Source organism: Chinchilla lanigera, unplaced genomic scaffold (genome assembly GCF_000276665.1).
Source record: "Chinchilla lanigera isolate Chin_1 unplaced genomic scaffold, ChiLan1.0 scaffold00004, whole genome shotgun sequence".
Classification (NCBI taxonomy): Eukaryota; Metazoa; Chordata; class Mammalia; order Rodentia; family Chinchillidae; genus Chinchilla; species Chinchilla lanigera.
In genome coordinates, this window is record NW_004955405.1 from 11,962,974 (window position 1) to 11,978,686 (window position 15,713).

Genomic DNA, 15,713 nt, shown 5'->3' on the forward strand with positions numbered 1-15,713 from the left:
ATGCTGCTTTTATAATTCAGGGTCATTGTTTTCTAGCTGGCAGGATGTTACTCAAAGCTCAACCCTTTTCTTTTCCCCTCTTAAATTTCTTCGTCCTGGCTTGAGGAGAGTTGCTGGAAAAACGTGTTGTTTCCAGTGGTTGAAGTGGAGACTGTAACTTGGACTCATGACTGTCTGACCCACCTCGGCTGTCCAATGTGGGTACACATTCTGTGTCCTTTAACCCCTCCCCTCACACGCAGGCCTGGGTGTCCTAGACCAGGATCTGTGCTCCTTTTTCCAGAGACTGCTCTTCCAGCAACATGTCTAGGATCCATTAATCCTTCACAGCCCCCCACAAGCTTCAAATCCTTCCTGCTCCCAAGGCAGATAAGCAAACACAGTTTCAAGATGGACTGAGAAGTTTGTGGTAAGATTAGGAGAATTTCATTATTATTTTTATTATCATCCCACCCATCCTATGCCTTTCTTGGCATACTATCTCTTCAGCTATGTTTATAATCTCAAACAGAGTTTAGTACAGTAGGACTTAGCAAATGTATATATTTTTGGTACAAGGATTGAACCCAGGGCCTACACTGTACTTTTTAAAATACAATTTTTAAAATGTGGTTTGTGACTGTAGAGAACTATGATGATTTTCATTTGAAGGCTCAAGGAGAGAGAAGATGTGAATCCCGCGTGTAACTCTAGTTCCATAAGAAAGGCGTTGGCCAAATGGAATCTGCACAGAGACTCCTCCCAAAGCTGTGAAAAACTGAACGTTGACTTCCTCTTGCCAAGGTAGAGGGGTTCAAGGCTTGGCATGAGTGGTCTGTGATGGCAGAGCCTCCGTGGCCCCAGGATGTAGAGGACCATGTCGGTGGGGACTAGAACACTAGACCAGCCCTCAAGTTGCCGAGAGCTCTGTTTCTCTAATTGCTATGTTCTTATACAGAGTTAACCCAAGGTTGAATAATGGAGCATGCGAACACTCCCTGCCCCTTGAAGCTCAGGTCAAGAGAACTTTCCCCTTGAGAAGCCCTTGCTTTGCAGAGCAAAGTGCTGCCACTGCCGTAGTCACTGACACCTTGGAGTGGTCTGGCTTTATGTGTGACTCTTGGAAATATTTGCAGTTTAAATGGCTGAAGAAACAAAGAACAGTGATGTCTGATCAGAAGTTTCCTTTGAGGGAGTGACAGGTGTGTGAGTGGGGCATTTCAGGGTCAGGGAGACCTCTGTGGCTTAAGCAACATAGACTCTGCTTTCGCTTTTGTTTCTCAGTGTTTATTTTTATTTCTACTCTAAAGCTTCCCTCTCAGCTATCAAATCCTGTTATCATTTGCAATTTAATCAAGATTGAGGAAAGTTCGCTAAAGGTAGAAAACACTTGCTGCTCGTAACTGAAATTCTAATGTAACTGAAATTCAAACTAGCAGCTGAGGATGGGTGGTAGAGGGGCGAGTGGGAGGGGGCCTTTTCCTCAACCTTGCAAATGTATACTTTGACATGTCGGTTGCTGGAGGTAAGATGGAAAAATCTTAGCAAAAGCTCTGTGAAAAGAAGGCTGTGAGAAAGAGACCCTTTTATGTGTTTTTATCTGACCTGACCAGAGCTGCAGACCCCTGATGTCAGAATATCTTTGAGTGGAATTTGTCCCCTGGGGGATTTATCCTTTTGTTAGGACAGGGCATCTAATAGAACAGATGCTTGTTAATCTTGTGTTAGAGCATTGTCCTGGAGGCACCAGCTCTACAGGCAGGGAGCCTTTATTTGCTGGATCCTGCTGAAGTAGTGTTGGCTGTGGAGGGAAGACAGAATCTAGAAGTGGGCTAGGAAGGATTGGGTTGCCAGGAGCATCTGAGGAGTGTGCGGGATCAGCTCTCTACGCTGCTTCTGGAACTATTGCAGCATTCTGCACAAGTGCACTTGCTAATAAGGAAAGAATACGGGATTTGGCGTTAGGAATGAGTTTGACTCCCACAGCTGCCAACCACAAATTGTGTAACCTGGGACATCACTTGAACTTTCAGTATCACTCTTCTGCCCCATGTAATGGAAATAACTGCTCTGTGTACTTCACAAGTGTGTAAAAAGGCACTTTGTTAAACCAGCAGGTGTTCTTCTGGCTCAGTTTCTCTTTTTTTTTTTTTTCCAGTACTGGGAATCAAACTCAGGACCTTGCGCTTGCCAGGCAGGCGCTGTGCCACTGAGCTAAATCCCCAGCCCCTCTGGCTCAGTTTCTTTATTAATGTGCTAGCATCATTGATAAATTCTGTTGTTCAGTGTTAGTTTCAGACATGAAAACATTTGGTTGTTTATACAAGCACCAAATACATATTTCTCCACTTTTTGGGTTTTTAAAGTGTATTATTCTGCTCTCCTCTTGTGGGTTTGGAAGGTTTATAACTAGTTGGAGTACTATATAAGATAAAGAGGATCTAAATGAAAGCACAAGGGGTTCTCTTCTAAGAACAGCACGTTTAGCACGTAACTTTTCGTTACGTTTGTGCATTTCAAGCATAGAAGTGAGAGCGCCCGGGAGAGCTCTTCCGAGCTCTCTTTGCCTACTTCTTGCTTCGTGCGTGCATGCTGGATATGTGGGTAATGGAATTCTGGGTGTGGAATGATACATGTGATTATGTAAAGACATGTACTACCAATATACTGTGCAAGGTCAAGCGTGTAGGAAATGGGGTAGAGAAAATATATCACTCATTTACTCACTCAGACACTTATAATGTAGGTTTATTAAATGTAAGCCCATTTCTTGGAAAAAGTAAAATAAGTCAGGTACTTCAGTTCTCCTAGAAGTTTGTAGGCTCTGCTTTAATCCAATAGGTGAATACAGAATGACCCTCAGAAAGGGGCTATGTAATTATTTTAGAGGATGCAGTGGGTTTGGGAGCTTGGAAGCCAAAGGACCCTTCACCAGGGAAACTGGAGGAGTACATTACTATTTCCTCGAATTCCTTGGAAAAGAAGGCTTTCTCCTTAACAAATATGTGACCTGTACAAGAGCTTCTTCCGGTGCCTAACACCAAACATAAGACTGTCTCATGGAGTATTTTTGTGACTGACCACACGGGACTACTTTATTGTGTATCTCGGTTGAGAGCGGTGTACTACCAGTAGTGACCTGAAGATGGCAGCATTGGGCGACCTATCTTTCCCACGCACTCGCCGCCCCCCCCGCCCCCGCCCCCGCTCTGCTCCACAGCCCTGTTTGGATTTCGGTGTCACTCAGACTTTCTTCTGCTTAATGAGTGTATAAATGTAAACGACTCTGCTTTTCTTCTGTGGGAGAGGTCTGATCTATCATTCCTGTTTTGGTTTTCAGTTAATGACTGTGTGTAATTATACTCAAATAGAATATTTATAAATAATTACATATTATTAGTGGCATGTAAAATTTAGAATTCATGAACATTAGTGTTGATGAAAGATACCCTTCAATTTGTGAGGCGTTAGTCTTCGTATTCTTGTTTGTTTCTGTTTAAAGGACATTAGTGGCCAAGAACTGGCAATTCTGTTTGGGAGTGAGTAACACTCAGGACTCCCCCCTCCCCCAACTTTTTCTTTTTTAATAATAGGTAGGGTATTTGTTTGGCAAATCTCTAGGGGATGTATTATAGATCCGCATCTGGAGAGTTCTCTGAGGAAAGCAAATGTTATTTTCTTAAAATTTCAAGAAGCAATTAGTTGTCCTTGAACTGTGCAAGGTCTTCAGAGGGTCGTCCAGTTCAACTCCAAACCAGACAGTCGAAAGGTGGCGTCACTCCCTCCTCCCGATTAGTGAGCTAATTGGATCTTTAGCAGTGTCTGTAATTCAGATATTGCCAGTAGGTAAGTTTCAAGGGCAATATCCCATTTCTCATTTTCTGTCCCCCACAATGAAGCCGCAAACAGAAAACTGCCTTAGAGCAAAAGGTCTAATTCTCAGCGGCCAGCGGTCTGCAGAAGCAGCATCTAGCGGCTCCCTTTCCTTGATGGGTTCAGGAAGCCAAAGCGAAAGGTAGATGGGGCACAAGCAGATGGAGCTGAGGGCCGAGTTTCTGGAAGGGCTCCAGGTGAGAAGAGAGCCAGAGAGCGTTCCGAGTCCTGGGAAGAGGCGCGCGGAGACTCTCCCCTCTGAGGTCGCCTCATTCTAGAAGCACGTCCCTGGATAGGGAACTTACTTTTGAGTCTTGGGTCAGATTGATGTGAACCTTTTATTTCCCCCCCATAAAATAGGCTGAGGGACCGTATCCACACGAAGGGTGCAAGTGGCACTTCAGATTTTCTCAGAGGCTCTCTCAGCCTGTTTTGATTTAGATCATAACCATGACCATGCATTATGTATACATTGATGGAGCACAAGGAAATTTAAAAATGCACTTAATAGCTGACCTAAATGCTCCCATAGCTGGCTCCGTGTGTGGGTTTTGGAAGCTTTTGAATATGACAGCATATGTTTTTAAAAAACAAACTCTTCTGCGTTCAGTGTTAAGACTCCAAGGACGTCACGTGACGTACTATAATGTGATAGAGACTAGGGAAGTCAGCCAAAAGCATGCTAAGATGGTGCCACAAGATTCTGGTTTTCCTGTGTTTTAGATTTTTATTTCCCCATTATTTGGTTGTAAAGAAAAATTGTGCATCTACTAATTTAGAATCTAGAAACCTTAAATATGACAAACGTTGATGTTGATCTGTTTCAAACATTGAGTTCTGCATCTCCTAAATGTTGCCATCTGGACCGGTTCTTGGTAAATCACTTCCTCTTCCTGGACTTGCATTTTCCCTTTGGTAAAAGAGAAGGGCTGAGGTTCCAAGATCGTCTTCCCAAGACTGTATGATTTCGTCTCTTCCTCGTGCCCTGGCTGCGCACAGCTGTTTGGGAGGACAGATTTAAAGGCTGTGTTTTACCTCTCAAACAGACGTTCACATCTCTTAGCAATGTTCTTTTCATGAGACCTCTGTGAGTTTTACTGCTCTCAGTACCTTGGCATCCTTGGGCCAAGGCGTGTTCCTGTTCATTTGTCACCTTTGACCGCCATTGTCTTCTGTCTGCTTCATCAGCTTCTACAATCCCTCCCTGTCTCTGTCTCCTTTTCTTCCACCCGTCGTCTCTCCCTCCTTCCTTCCTTTATCTGTTTATTCCCTCCTGCTCTCTCCTTCCCTCCCTCCATGTTTCCTCCTTTCTGTCTGTGTCTCTCCCTCCCTTCCTCCTTCCCTCCCTTTCCTCCTTTCTTCCTTTCTCTGACAAAGTCTGTTCCTCTTGCCTCAGCTTCCCATCTGCTGAGATTCCAGCTTTGCACCATCATACCCAGCCACAGTCTATTCTTCACAGCACTATGATCTCTTAAAAGCCAATTCAGAACATGTCTTTCTCATGCCTCAGACTTTCCAGTGTCTTACCGCTGCCCCTAGAAATGCAATTTAATTCCTGTCACGGAGCCTTTATGCTTGCTATTCCCTCTGATGGGAACTGTTTTTCCTATGTCTTTGCACAACTGCCTCCTTTTTTTTTAACTGCATGAAAAAGTTGCCTTTAAAATATTGTTATGAGCCCATGCTCGCAGCACATGATGTCTACATTCCCCGCGGGGAGTTGGTGCGCGCACAGGGACATCTTCATTCCGTCTTCATCCCCTTTCCTTGCCTTTCTCCCGCCCTGCTCCTTCTCCAGACCCCCTTCCCCTGTGAGGAAGACCTCTCTCCCTACTTCCTATTATCTATATTTATTCTGCTCTTTAACAGGTTGCAGCTTAAATATTAGCCCTTCTGAGGGGACTTTTCTCTGTCTAAAATAGTCATGTCTTTTGCTTAATATTTGAGACATTATATGGTTTTATTCCTTGCACATATGGGACAACTTCCCACTGCCTGAAATTATCCTGTCCATTGATGTTTATTGTTATTGTTGCCTGTTTCATCCTGGAGCTTGTACCTTCATAGGATCAGGGGATGTTTTGCTTTTTTTTTTTTTGCATATCCTTAGCATCTAGAATAGAGTCTGACACAAAATAGTTGTTCAAGAAGTGTTTATAGCTGGGGATGCAGCTCAATGGCACAGCGCCTGCCTGGTAAGTCATGAGTTCGATTCCCAGTACCAAAAAAAAAAAAAATAAAAGAAGTGTTTGTACAGCCAGGTGTAGTGGTGCATGCCTGTAATCCACAAGAGGCTGAGGCAGGAGGATCACTTTGAGTTTGAGGCCAGCCTGGACTATACAGTGAGTTCAAAGCCAGTCTGCACTACTGTCTCAAAAAACAAAAAGAAGGAAGAGTTTGTAGAGTAAGTGAAGTAATGAATCAGTGGTTGGATGTCATAGTCAGGAAACTATAGCACAGAGAGTACATTGTAATATAGCTAAGAAGCAGGGCGCAGACAAAAATTCAGGCCTTTGGTGTAATTTTTCTTCCTGGTCGTGCAGACACATACAGGTCATCTTATTCATTCACCCTTTTAGTTCTCTACCAAGTACTCATTGAGCCTTTATTGCGTTTCAAACAATATTACAAATCAGTTATTCTCACCCAGGTGTGAGATTGCTTCTTGGGGCCATTTTAGATTGCTAAAAAGGAAATGGGGGGCGCTCCCAGCACCTAGGGAGTAGCAGTCAGAGATGCTGCTAAACATCTATAACATACAGGACAACCTCCCACTGCAAAGAACTAAGTAACTTAAAAAGTCTCTAATGTTGAAGTTGAGACACTTGGTTTTAAAAGAACAGAAAGAGACCCTTGCTGTCATGATGTGAAGAGCCTAGAGTGGGAGACCAGTGATAAACAGCGTCTACCATGCATAGAGAAATTGCATGCTGCATCAGACAGTGGTGTGCTGGAAAAGCTTAGACATGTGGAAGAAAGTAGGAAAAGGGCTGGTAGGTGACGTGGCCTGTGAAGTTGGTAGGATGGGCTCTAATGTCAGCCTCCTTGGGAGGTGAATCACGAAAGGGAATGTTGCCTCTAGAGGTGAGCTTCATGACCTGGAAATGACCAGTCCTTCGGGGCCAGCTCCGTGGTGCAGAGTGTTGTACTGCTCTTCTTCAGGAATCATTCTTACATTAAAAAATGAATAAAATTCTTCGGAACCAAGGGACATCTTAACCTCCAAATAAAAATAGAACAAACTGCCAAGGGCTAGGAATAATAATTATTTTCTGCCCCTTTTTAGGAGTGTTGAAGTTCTCCTCTTTCTTGACACTTCAGGGCTGTATCACCACTAATGCAGGACAGTGTTAATTTGATGCAGGTTTTATTGCTCACTGTCAACTTCTCACTTTTCTCTTTGAGCAAAAATAGTGCGGCTTCAGCCCTTCTCAGTGGCATGGTGAGTTTTGTTGGTTGTGCAGAGATTTCTCTGTCTAGGTTGATTTCTTAAATCCAGCAGAAGCAATTGCAGATTTTAATATCCTGGGGAAGCTGCAGTAGTTGAGCTGACAAAATTCAGGCCAGTATAGATCCATGCACGCATGCATGCATACATACATAAGTCCACACATACATAAGCATCTGGATACAGACATATACATTTAAAATTGTACCAAAATTACTAAAATTATTGTTTTGATAATTTTATGTATGTATACTTACTTTCTTGGTCTTTTTGCTTACCACTATTCTTTTTTTAAAGCAAATGATGTAGTACAGCTACTTAGTGAGTACAATAAATTAAAATCCTACCCCAAACACTCTTATTCAATTACTCGAAAACTTCCTCTTTGGATTCTTTTGTGTCCTTTCCTGACTATCTCACCGTGCACGCTCCATACACTCTCCTACACCGGCTTGTGCACAGTATTCAACACCAGACTAGCAGGACGCTCACCAACATCCAGACACCCTCAAGCTCAGGGAGGACTATTGATGACTCTCCTGTATGTTGTGCTGAGTCACAGAGCCAGACTCAGGGAGCTGCGTATGGGATGCCTCTATTCATCTGATGTCCTAAAGAGGCAAAATGACAGAGATGAGGTCAGAAAAGTGTTGCTAGGGACCAGAGGTTAGTGGAGAAGTTAACATAAAGGGGCATGACAGATTGGGGGGTGATACTGTTTACAATTCTTTACCAAACATTGGCGCCTGGTAGGTACTCAGCAAATGTTTGTCAAATGAATAAACAAATTATAAAAATTATTGAGATGACTGAATTTCACCTTACGTTTCCACATTTGCATGAACTTATTTATGTCACTGAAACATAATTTGTTAAGTATAGTGGGATGTTCTTACAGTGTTATCATTGTAACACACTCATGCATTTCTAAATCTGTGCTTTTTACTTATTTTTTTTTTTTTTTGCAGGGGATAGGGTTTGATCCGTAGGATTTGTGAAGCCAGGAACCATAAAATTTTCAGCAGTTAATACTTTTCTCGTATACCTTAAACTTAGGCAAGGATTACTAAGTAAGAGAACAGGTTTCAAAGAATATCTTGATTTAAAAACCTTTAAGTTGATAATGTTGAACGGGTTATGCACAGAGTAACATCGTATCTTGGGTATCATTTTATTATAACTAAGAATTTACTTTGGCCAGCTCACAGAATGTGTGTCCACTTTTTGTTTCCTCCAGTGCTATTTCTTCACAATCGAGTTTGGCCTTTGTAAGCAAGAAGGGCAACTGCGGGCCTATGGAGCAGGACTGCTTTCTTCCATCGGAGAATTAAAGGTATGAAGCTGTGAATGAAAATATCCTTCCTGAGCAGGCTGGTTCAGGGTCATGGAAAATATTGATTTCTTTGTGCAGGCATTTCTTCTCACACATGCCCCATACATATTTCATAGGGAGGACTTGGCACCTCGGATGTGGGTGCTGACCTAACTTTTTGCACTTCTGAAAATGGGTCGTGCCTTCCCGGGTTTGTCGTGTGACTCCAGTGGATGAGCAGCCATGTGCACAAATCAACAGGAATGACAAATGTGTGCTCTGAGTTGGGGAACAAATGCGCGCCCTAAATTTAGTGCTGAATTGGGGCAAGAAGCCGGCAGCGAGCCTACTGATGGGATGGTTGGGACGGCGTGGATACTTTTCATTTCTGTCACCCTCATAGCTCCCGTCAGTTTCCCAGCAACTACCTCCTACAGGGGAGCTTGAGGTTGTTTCAGCTTCTTCAAAACTGATGCACATCAAACCAGTTGTGAACATACACAATCTGAAAAAGCAAGCTAAATAAGTGTATTGTCAAAGAGGTATCTAATATATCTGTAAGTCCTACCTAGAGAATGCTATTTTTTTTTTTTTTTTTGCTTTAAAATATAGTAAAATGACCATTTATTCAGAACTAGTGAGTCCTGGTACCTTTAATAATTTTAATATTCTGGAAATTTAAGAATTATTATCTATATACCACTGGGGAATGGCAAATTCCCAATGAATTTAGAATGCAATGTGAGAATCAATCTGGAAATGGCACTGAAAATAATTTAATCTTTTTTGATTAGTTAGAATATGATCAGGATTATAGACTGTTCTAGGGTCTTTGTTTTGAGACATGATTATCCTTATATAATTGGTAAGCATATTGTGATTGGAACTTTCTCATTGTTTGTATTCTTGAAAGATGCAATTTCACTGTCATTTTATCACTTGTTTTATGACTCCATTTATTCATTTGTTCATCCTTTGAAAATTTGAGCACTTCAAATGTGCCATGCACTGTGCCAGGCACTGGGGATGAAAAGGGCAATGCCAATGCCGAAGAATAAGAGTGAAACAACAAAGCAATCCTAATAAACTCTTAAATAGACCTTAGAATTTTTGGTGCTTTAGACATAATAGCCCATGTAATCTTCACATCAACCCAATGAGATGAGTGATATTTTTATCACAGATGAGAAAACTGAGGCATAAATATGTTAAAGAACTTGTCCAAGGGCACCCAGTTAATAAATCTTGGAGCTGGGCCCAAATCTGGGCAGTCTAGGCCCTAGGACCTGACCACTAGGATCTTCACCACTAGGCTGTATGGCCTCAGAACCTTCTATCCAGAGAGCTGATGTCTTATGTAAGCGATAAACACCTAACCAGCTAATAGGAAAAGTCTGACAAATGTGCCTGGCACATGTTCGGCTGTGCCTCATCTTTCTGACGAGGACCCTGCTGCCCAAGCTGGTTCTTGAGGGACCAGAAGAGTAGATAAGAAGGAATGGGATGCATAGCTCAGTGGACAGCAGTGTGTGCCTCCTGAACACTGGTCAAAGCCTGGAATGAGCTGAGGCTCAGGATGGCTGGAGTGGAGAACAATGGTCAACGTAACAGAAGCCTGGTGTAATGTGGTACATTTTTAAAAAATAAATCTGCAGCAAAAAATGCACTTGGGTTTATTCTCCATGAAGCCCACAGTAATAGCATGATGTCATATCCCCATAAGGCCACGCACTCTGCGGAGTGCTTCTTGATTTCCCTGAAAGGGGGTTGGTCAGAAGGCCATGTAGCTCCTGAGCGACATCTATTTACATTCTCCTCAGGTGGTTTATACATTATACCAGGAACAAAGGGAACAAATCTCTCTCAGGGCCCCCAACTTTTGACAGGGTCTTCTGGGCTGGTTAATGAGGCATGTGCAGGCAGCAGTGGGGTGAATCTGTTGTTTCTGCTCCTATTGCTGTAGAAAGAATTGTCTAGAAATGGAAATCAGCCAGAAATATGTACACCGAAGGGCACTGTCCGCGGTGCGTCCTCTGGTTCTGGTCCATCACCTCCCATCATTAGCATTCTTCCGTTCTCCCGTTCCACCACTCCAACTTCCTTATGATCGCGCCTTTGGATCATTTTACCAGTTTAGAAACTCATTCTATGAGAAATATCTTCTGATTGTTTGCGGAGAATATGTAACATGAGACACTTTCCGTAGCACTGCCCTCTGCCCCTTGCCTGCCCAGAGCCCTCTGGCAGCAATTCTGAATTAGCTTCTAATTTTTACTTGAATGAATAAGCAATGGCTCTGAATGGGATAACTAATAACATTATCATAATTCCTTTGTAAATACACTTGCAGTTTTGAATGCAGTTACCTTTTATGGTAAAATATTTTATGCTATTCCTGCGGCTGCTCAAATGTAGGGCCCAGCTAAGTTGCTGAGGGTTTTGGTGTAGCCTTTATAACTTTCACAGAAGTATCCATGATTCTTCTTCTCTCCTGGAATAGAGCACATTCTGAAGTTTGTGTTGTAAGAGGTTAAATTTTCCTGAGGCGCAGATGTTGCTCTTCAGGGTGGGCCATGTGCTTCCCAGGGGGTGTTTTTGGAGGATAACTTTTGTATTGCCCTATTTTTGGACAATACTTGTTTTTACCTTTGAAGACAAAAGCAAAGTAAATATGGAAACTCTTACAAAAGCTAACATAAAATTGATATCCATAAAGATTATAGTTTCTCCCACCCTCAACAATGGTCTCTTTTTTGTTTTCATCCCTCTTATCACTGAGAGAGCCGTCAATCATGAGGTATATCGTCTGGAAAACTGACGTTGAAAACATTGAAAGTAGGGTAATTGATGGCCATTTACCCACAGTCTAGCGTATTTCTTTCTTTTTCACACCTTAATTCTCTATACCGTACAGTTGTTCTAACCATATAAATCTATCAATTTTTCATCTATATTTTCTTTTTTTTTGTTTTTTGTTTTTTGTTTTTTGTTTTTCTCCGGTACCGGGAACCGAACTCATGACCTTGCGCTTGCCAGGCAGGCGCTTTGCCGGTGAGCTAAATCCCCAGCCCCTTTCATCTATATTTTCTTGATCATTCATTGATTTTTTTCCACCAAACACAAAATTCATGGCCCAAGATTTCAAGGAATGTGGAGTCCAGTTCTAAGAAGGGGGTTTATATGGATCTTTTTTGAACCCGCTTCGTTTAGAGAAACAACAGTGAAATTTGTTCTCATAAGATGGTAAGGAAATGATTGCTAGTCAATGAATTATCAGTCTCAAATTTTTCTCCCATTCAAAAGCAAAAAGCAATTCTGCTTCTTTTTCACAGGTGAAGTAAAGTCTTGTTCCTTATTTCTGTCAAGCCAGGGATTAGATTTTTTTTTTTTGTAAGTGGTCTTAGCAGTATTTGCTGGAATAATATATATAAATATATCTGTTTTGCCTTTTAGGTTTTGATGAGGCTGGGGCTCTAACCAAATTTAATGATTAGTTTTTGGCTTTAGTTTTAGGATGTCCTTGCACAATGAATTTATTGTATTGCCCTTATACAACTACTAATCAGCATTCTCAGAACAGCTTTCTATTTATTACCAGCATTTGTATTTACTACCCCTCCAGTGGTGCTGGGAGGTGGTCAGAATTACTGCCTGGCAGTGTAGAAGAGCCTCAAGAGGCTTGCAATTTCTCTGAGGCCATCTAGGAGGTCAACAGTGCTGCTAGAGTCAGGATGCATTGCTTCTGAGCCCCACACATTTGCTCAGGTAGCTTAGGCCTCTCTTCACTTCCCTTTCACAAAGCCACCACTGCTAGTAATGATAGGGCAAGTGCTGGAGGACCGGCGGCTGGGCTGTGTTTTCAGCCTTAAGAGGCATTGCTTGAAGGGGGCTGTTTTCTTGCCATGCATCTTATTCAAACTGGTCAGAACTTGGCATCACCAATTGAAAAATAAGTGTGCTGCTTCACTGCCCCATTTAGCAATTGGAATATTGATGTACAAGGCTGAGTGTGTGAGAGAGGTTCAAAAAGCATTGCACACTTGCACAGGTAACGCGCATACACATACACTGCTGCAGAAATGTGTTGTTCTGATGTGGGAAGAGATGATCATGCTGTGAGTGTAGGAGTGTTTGCAAATTCTTATTCGGAATCTAGGTCCCAAACTACCCAGAAACCTGACTTCACACTTAAGTTTTCCTTTCCAACTTTAACCAGTCCTGATATAGAGAGTGAGGATCACAGGGTTGACATCCAGAGCAGTTGAGATAATAACTCTGTGTCATCGCAAAGGCAGGTGTTTGGGAGGCAAGGGAACTTCAAGCTGATGAGGCAGGGTAGGTACTGTTGCAGGCTGGTACCTGGAAGCCTTATACCTGGGGCTGTGCTCTCCCTCCGAGGGCCTGAGACTCCTGTGAGGAAAGGCCTGCATACTTGGTAAAATATCTGGCTGGACACAGTGTACACTAAACTTCCTCTCTGAACTGAATTAACAAGGGAAACTAACTCCGATGAGTGCTTCTCATGCACTACTTACTTTAATTCTGACTGCAATCCTCGGTGATAGATGGCATTCGTTTTCCCAATTTCCAGGTGAATACTAGGATAGGCTTGTAGAGGCAAGTAACTGGCCCGAAGTCACAGAGTGAGGAAGGGCTGGAGCCAGATTTAAGCTGCCATTCTTTATCTTAAAGACCTGTAGTCTTAATGACCTTATAGTATTATCCACTAACAGTTGGGTTCTGGGAAATTTCTGAAGCTGAAAGGAGATTTTTATAGTTAAATGGCTGGAATGGCAAATGAGTTTTAACTTGTCCACTAAAGCCAGCCAGTTTGTAGTGGCCTCTTGAGTGGGGAAGGACAGCAAGGCCTGCCCCAGGACTGGGGCAAAAGTGCTACAGTCAATTTATCCTGGCTGCTGTGGAGCAGGTATCAGTGGTGGGTATTTACAGGCTTTATTAATATTGTATTGCAGGAAAAGCCTTAGAATTCATGTCGATCAATATTTCAAGTTTATCAAAGAGGAAACTACAGCCCAATCTGAGGTCATTTCACCCATTTGATGTCATATATCTGGACTCTGTGGCAACAGCATTAAGAGTTCAGATCTCTGGTTCCAGTCCTGTGTGCCTGTCTTTAGCACTACGGGTAAAGCCAAGCTAGAGTGTTCAGATAGGAGAGGGGGCGTCTCAGGTATTCTTGTACTTTTGAAAAGGCTCAAGAGTAAAAGACTGTCAGCCAGATTCTGCCAGCATTGTAAAACTTCTATGCTGGAAGTTGGAGTAATTCTTGCGGACTTTAGGATTTCTGATGGCTAATATTTTGAGGATTCGCAAGAGTGCCACCAGGGATATAAAGTAGTTGGGTCAATAGAGAATTCAGTCTTCACCTAGGTAAGAAGGCACAATAGGTGCTCCCCAAACTGAGGTGGCTTACAGAGACACATGGAGAGGAGCTGAGAAGCAAAACATAGGGTTTCTTTACTGAGCTTTGGGAACTTGAGGGATGGATGCTATTTTATAGCCCAGAGGCCACGTGTGGTATAAGAGATAGGATACCTAGTGGGCAGCATGGATATTCCTGGTAGTCGTCACACAAGTCAGCTCAGCATCAGGTAAAAGAGACCATTCATAGGTGTAGGTACGACCTGTTTGCTGGTCTCATTTACTGGCTGCCCCATAAACCCCAGGCTCCTGCCGTTCTCCAGGCTAGTCCATGGACAGCATAGTAACCTGAACTCGTTAGCAGATGAGGAGTAGCAGTGGTGCCGTACCCTGTGTGTGGGGAGGTCCCCAGCCGGTAACCAGCATATCATACAGCAGATACCTGATAATAAGCTGCCTGTTTGAGTGCTTTACACAATCAACTTCCAGCTTTTCCTTTGGATAGTACATTAGGTAAATGTGATTTCTATTAACCTAATGGTGCTTGCCTCAAAGTATATGCTGTGAAGCCAGTGATTTTTCTTGAAGTCTTGAAGTCCATGCCCTCTGGGCCTTTTATTGGTCTACTCTAATCCCCTTTGCCTGCTAAATGACTAAATGCAGTCCTTTGAATTTCCAGGGGAATTGTCACGTGATGACTCCAGTTTCAGTAATCACACACGCACTTTCTAGTGGCATCAGGCAGTGACTGCTGAGGTTGCTAATGTCCTGTAAAAACACTGGAGGCCCATGCAGATGAGCTTCGCTTCTTTTCTGTGAGTGTCCTTGACTTGGTGAAAAGTCTTTGGCTCAGTGAGGATGTCTCAGAGGAACTATGGCTTAAATGTTCTTGCAACTGGCTTTGCTACAACTCTGTGCTCCTGAACGCAGGGCTGAGAGAGTAGAAAGATTGAGGACACTGAGTTAGCTTGCGTCCTTCCTTCCATGTGCACAATGAATGGACGGGTAATTAGAAGAACACAGTATAGTTAAATGTAAACTGCAGGTATGGCTATGCAGAAAGTGACTTCTAATTCTGAAAACCACAGCGAGCCAATAGGATGCTTTGCAGGATGCCGTTGTCTTGCAGAGGAGCAGTACCTGCCACCCGAGGATGTCTTGTTTTTTGAAACTGTGAAGTTGTTTTAAAAATGTGGACAGAATTGCTGGTCGTGTGGAACCAAAATCTCCTGTTGCTTGCTGGATTGTATCGAAGCTAGCACAAACGCAATTGCAGGTGTAGCAACCTTCTGCTTTATAATACAGTTGTTCTCCAGAAATAAAAATGAGTTTTCTCTGGGAAGGCTTCCACATTCTGCGATTCATGTATGCACTGGTCTGGACAATGGAAGTTTGCAGCAAAGCACACCACACACAGGGGGCCCCGCGTGCCCCTTCTTCTGCACGTCTGTCTTTGGTGCTCAAATGTGTTTTCTGGCTTAGGCAACCAGAGCCTTCTTCACACAGGGCTGTAAATCATTCCATGCATTTTGAAATTGTTGTGGGAATGTACTAAGAATATTGATTGGGAAAGTTTTTCTGGAAAAATTTCCAGGATATCCTAGCTGTTAGAGACTGAGAGAGCAGAAAACCGTTTTGGGTGGAATCCAGTGGCTGGTTTAGACAGTCTCTAGAGTCATCCAGGCCAAACCTGTCATTTGCAGTTGAGGGAGTGGAGGC

General features: G+C 42.9%; 1 protein-coding gene across 4 annotated transcripts in view; it reads left to right on the forward strand.

The window, feature by feature from the left end:
* Positions 1–15,713, forward strand: part of Tph2 (tryptophan hydroxylase 2) — a 103,562-nt gene that overhangs the window by 85,500 nt on the left and 2,349 nt on the right. For all 4 annotated transcript variants that reach the window (XM_005374324.2, XM_013517642.1, XM_013517643.1 and 1 more), the window contains exon 10: positions 8,538–8,633. In XM_005374324.2, coding sequence (XP_005374381.1) covers positions 8,538–8,633 — 96 coding nt within the window. The remainder of the gene's footprint in view (positions 1–8,537; positions 8,634–15,713) is intronic.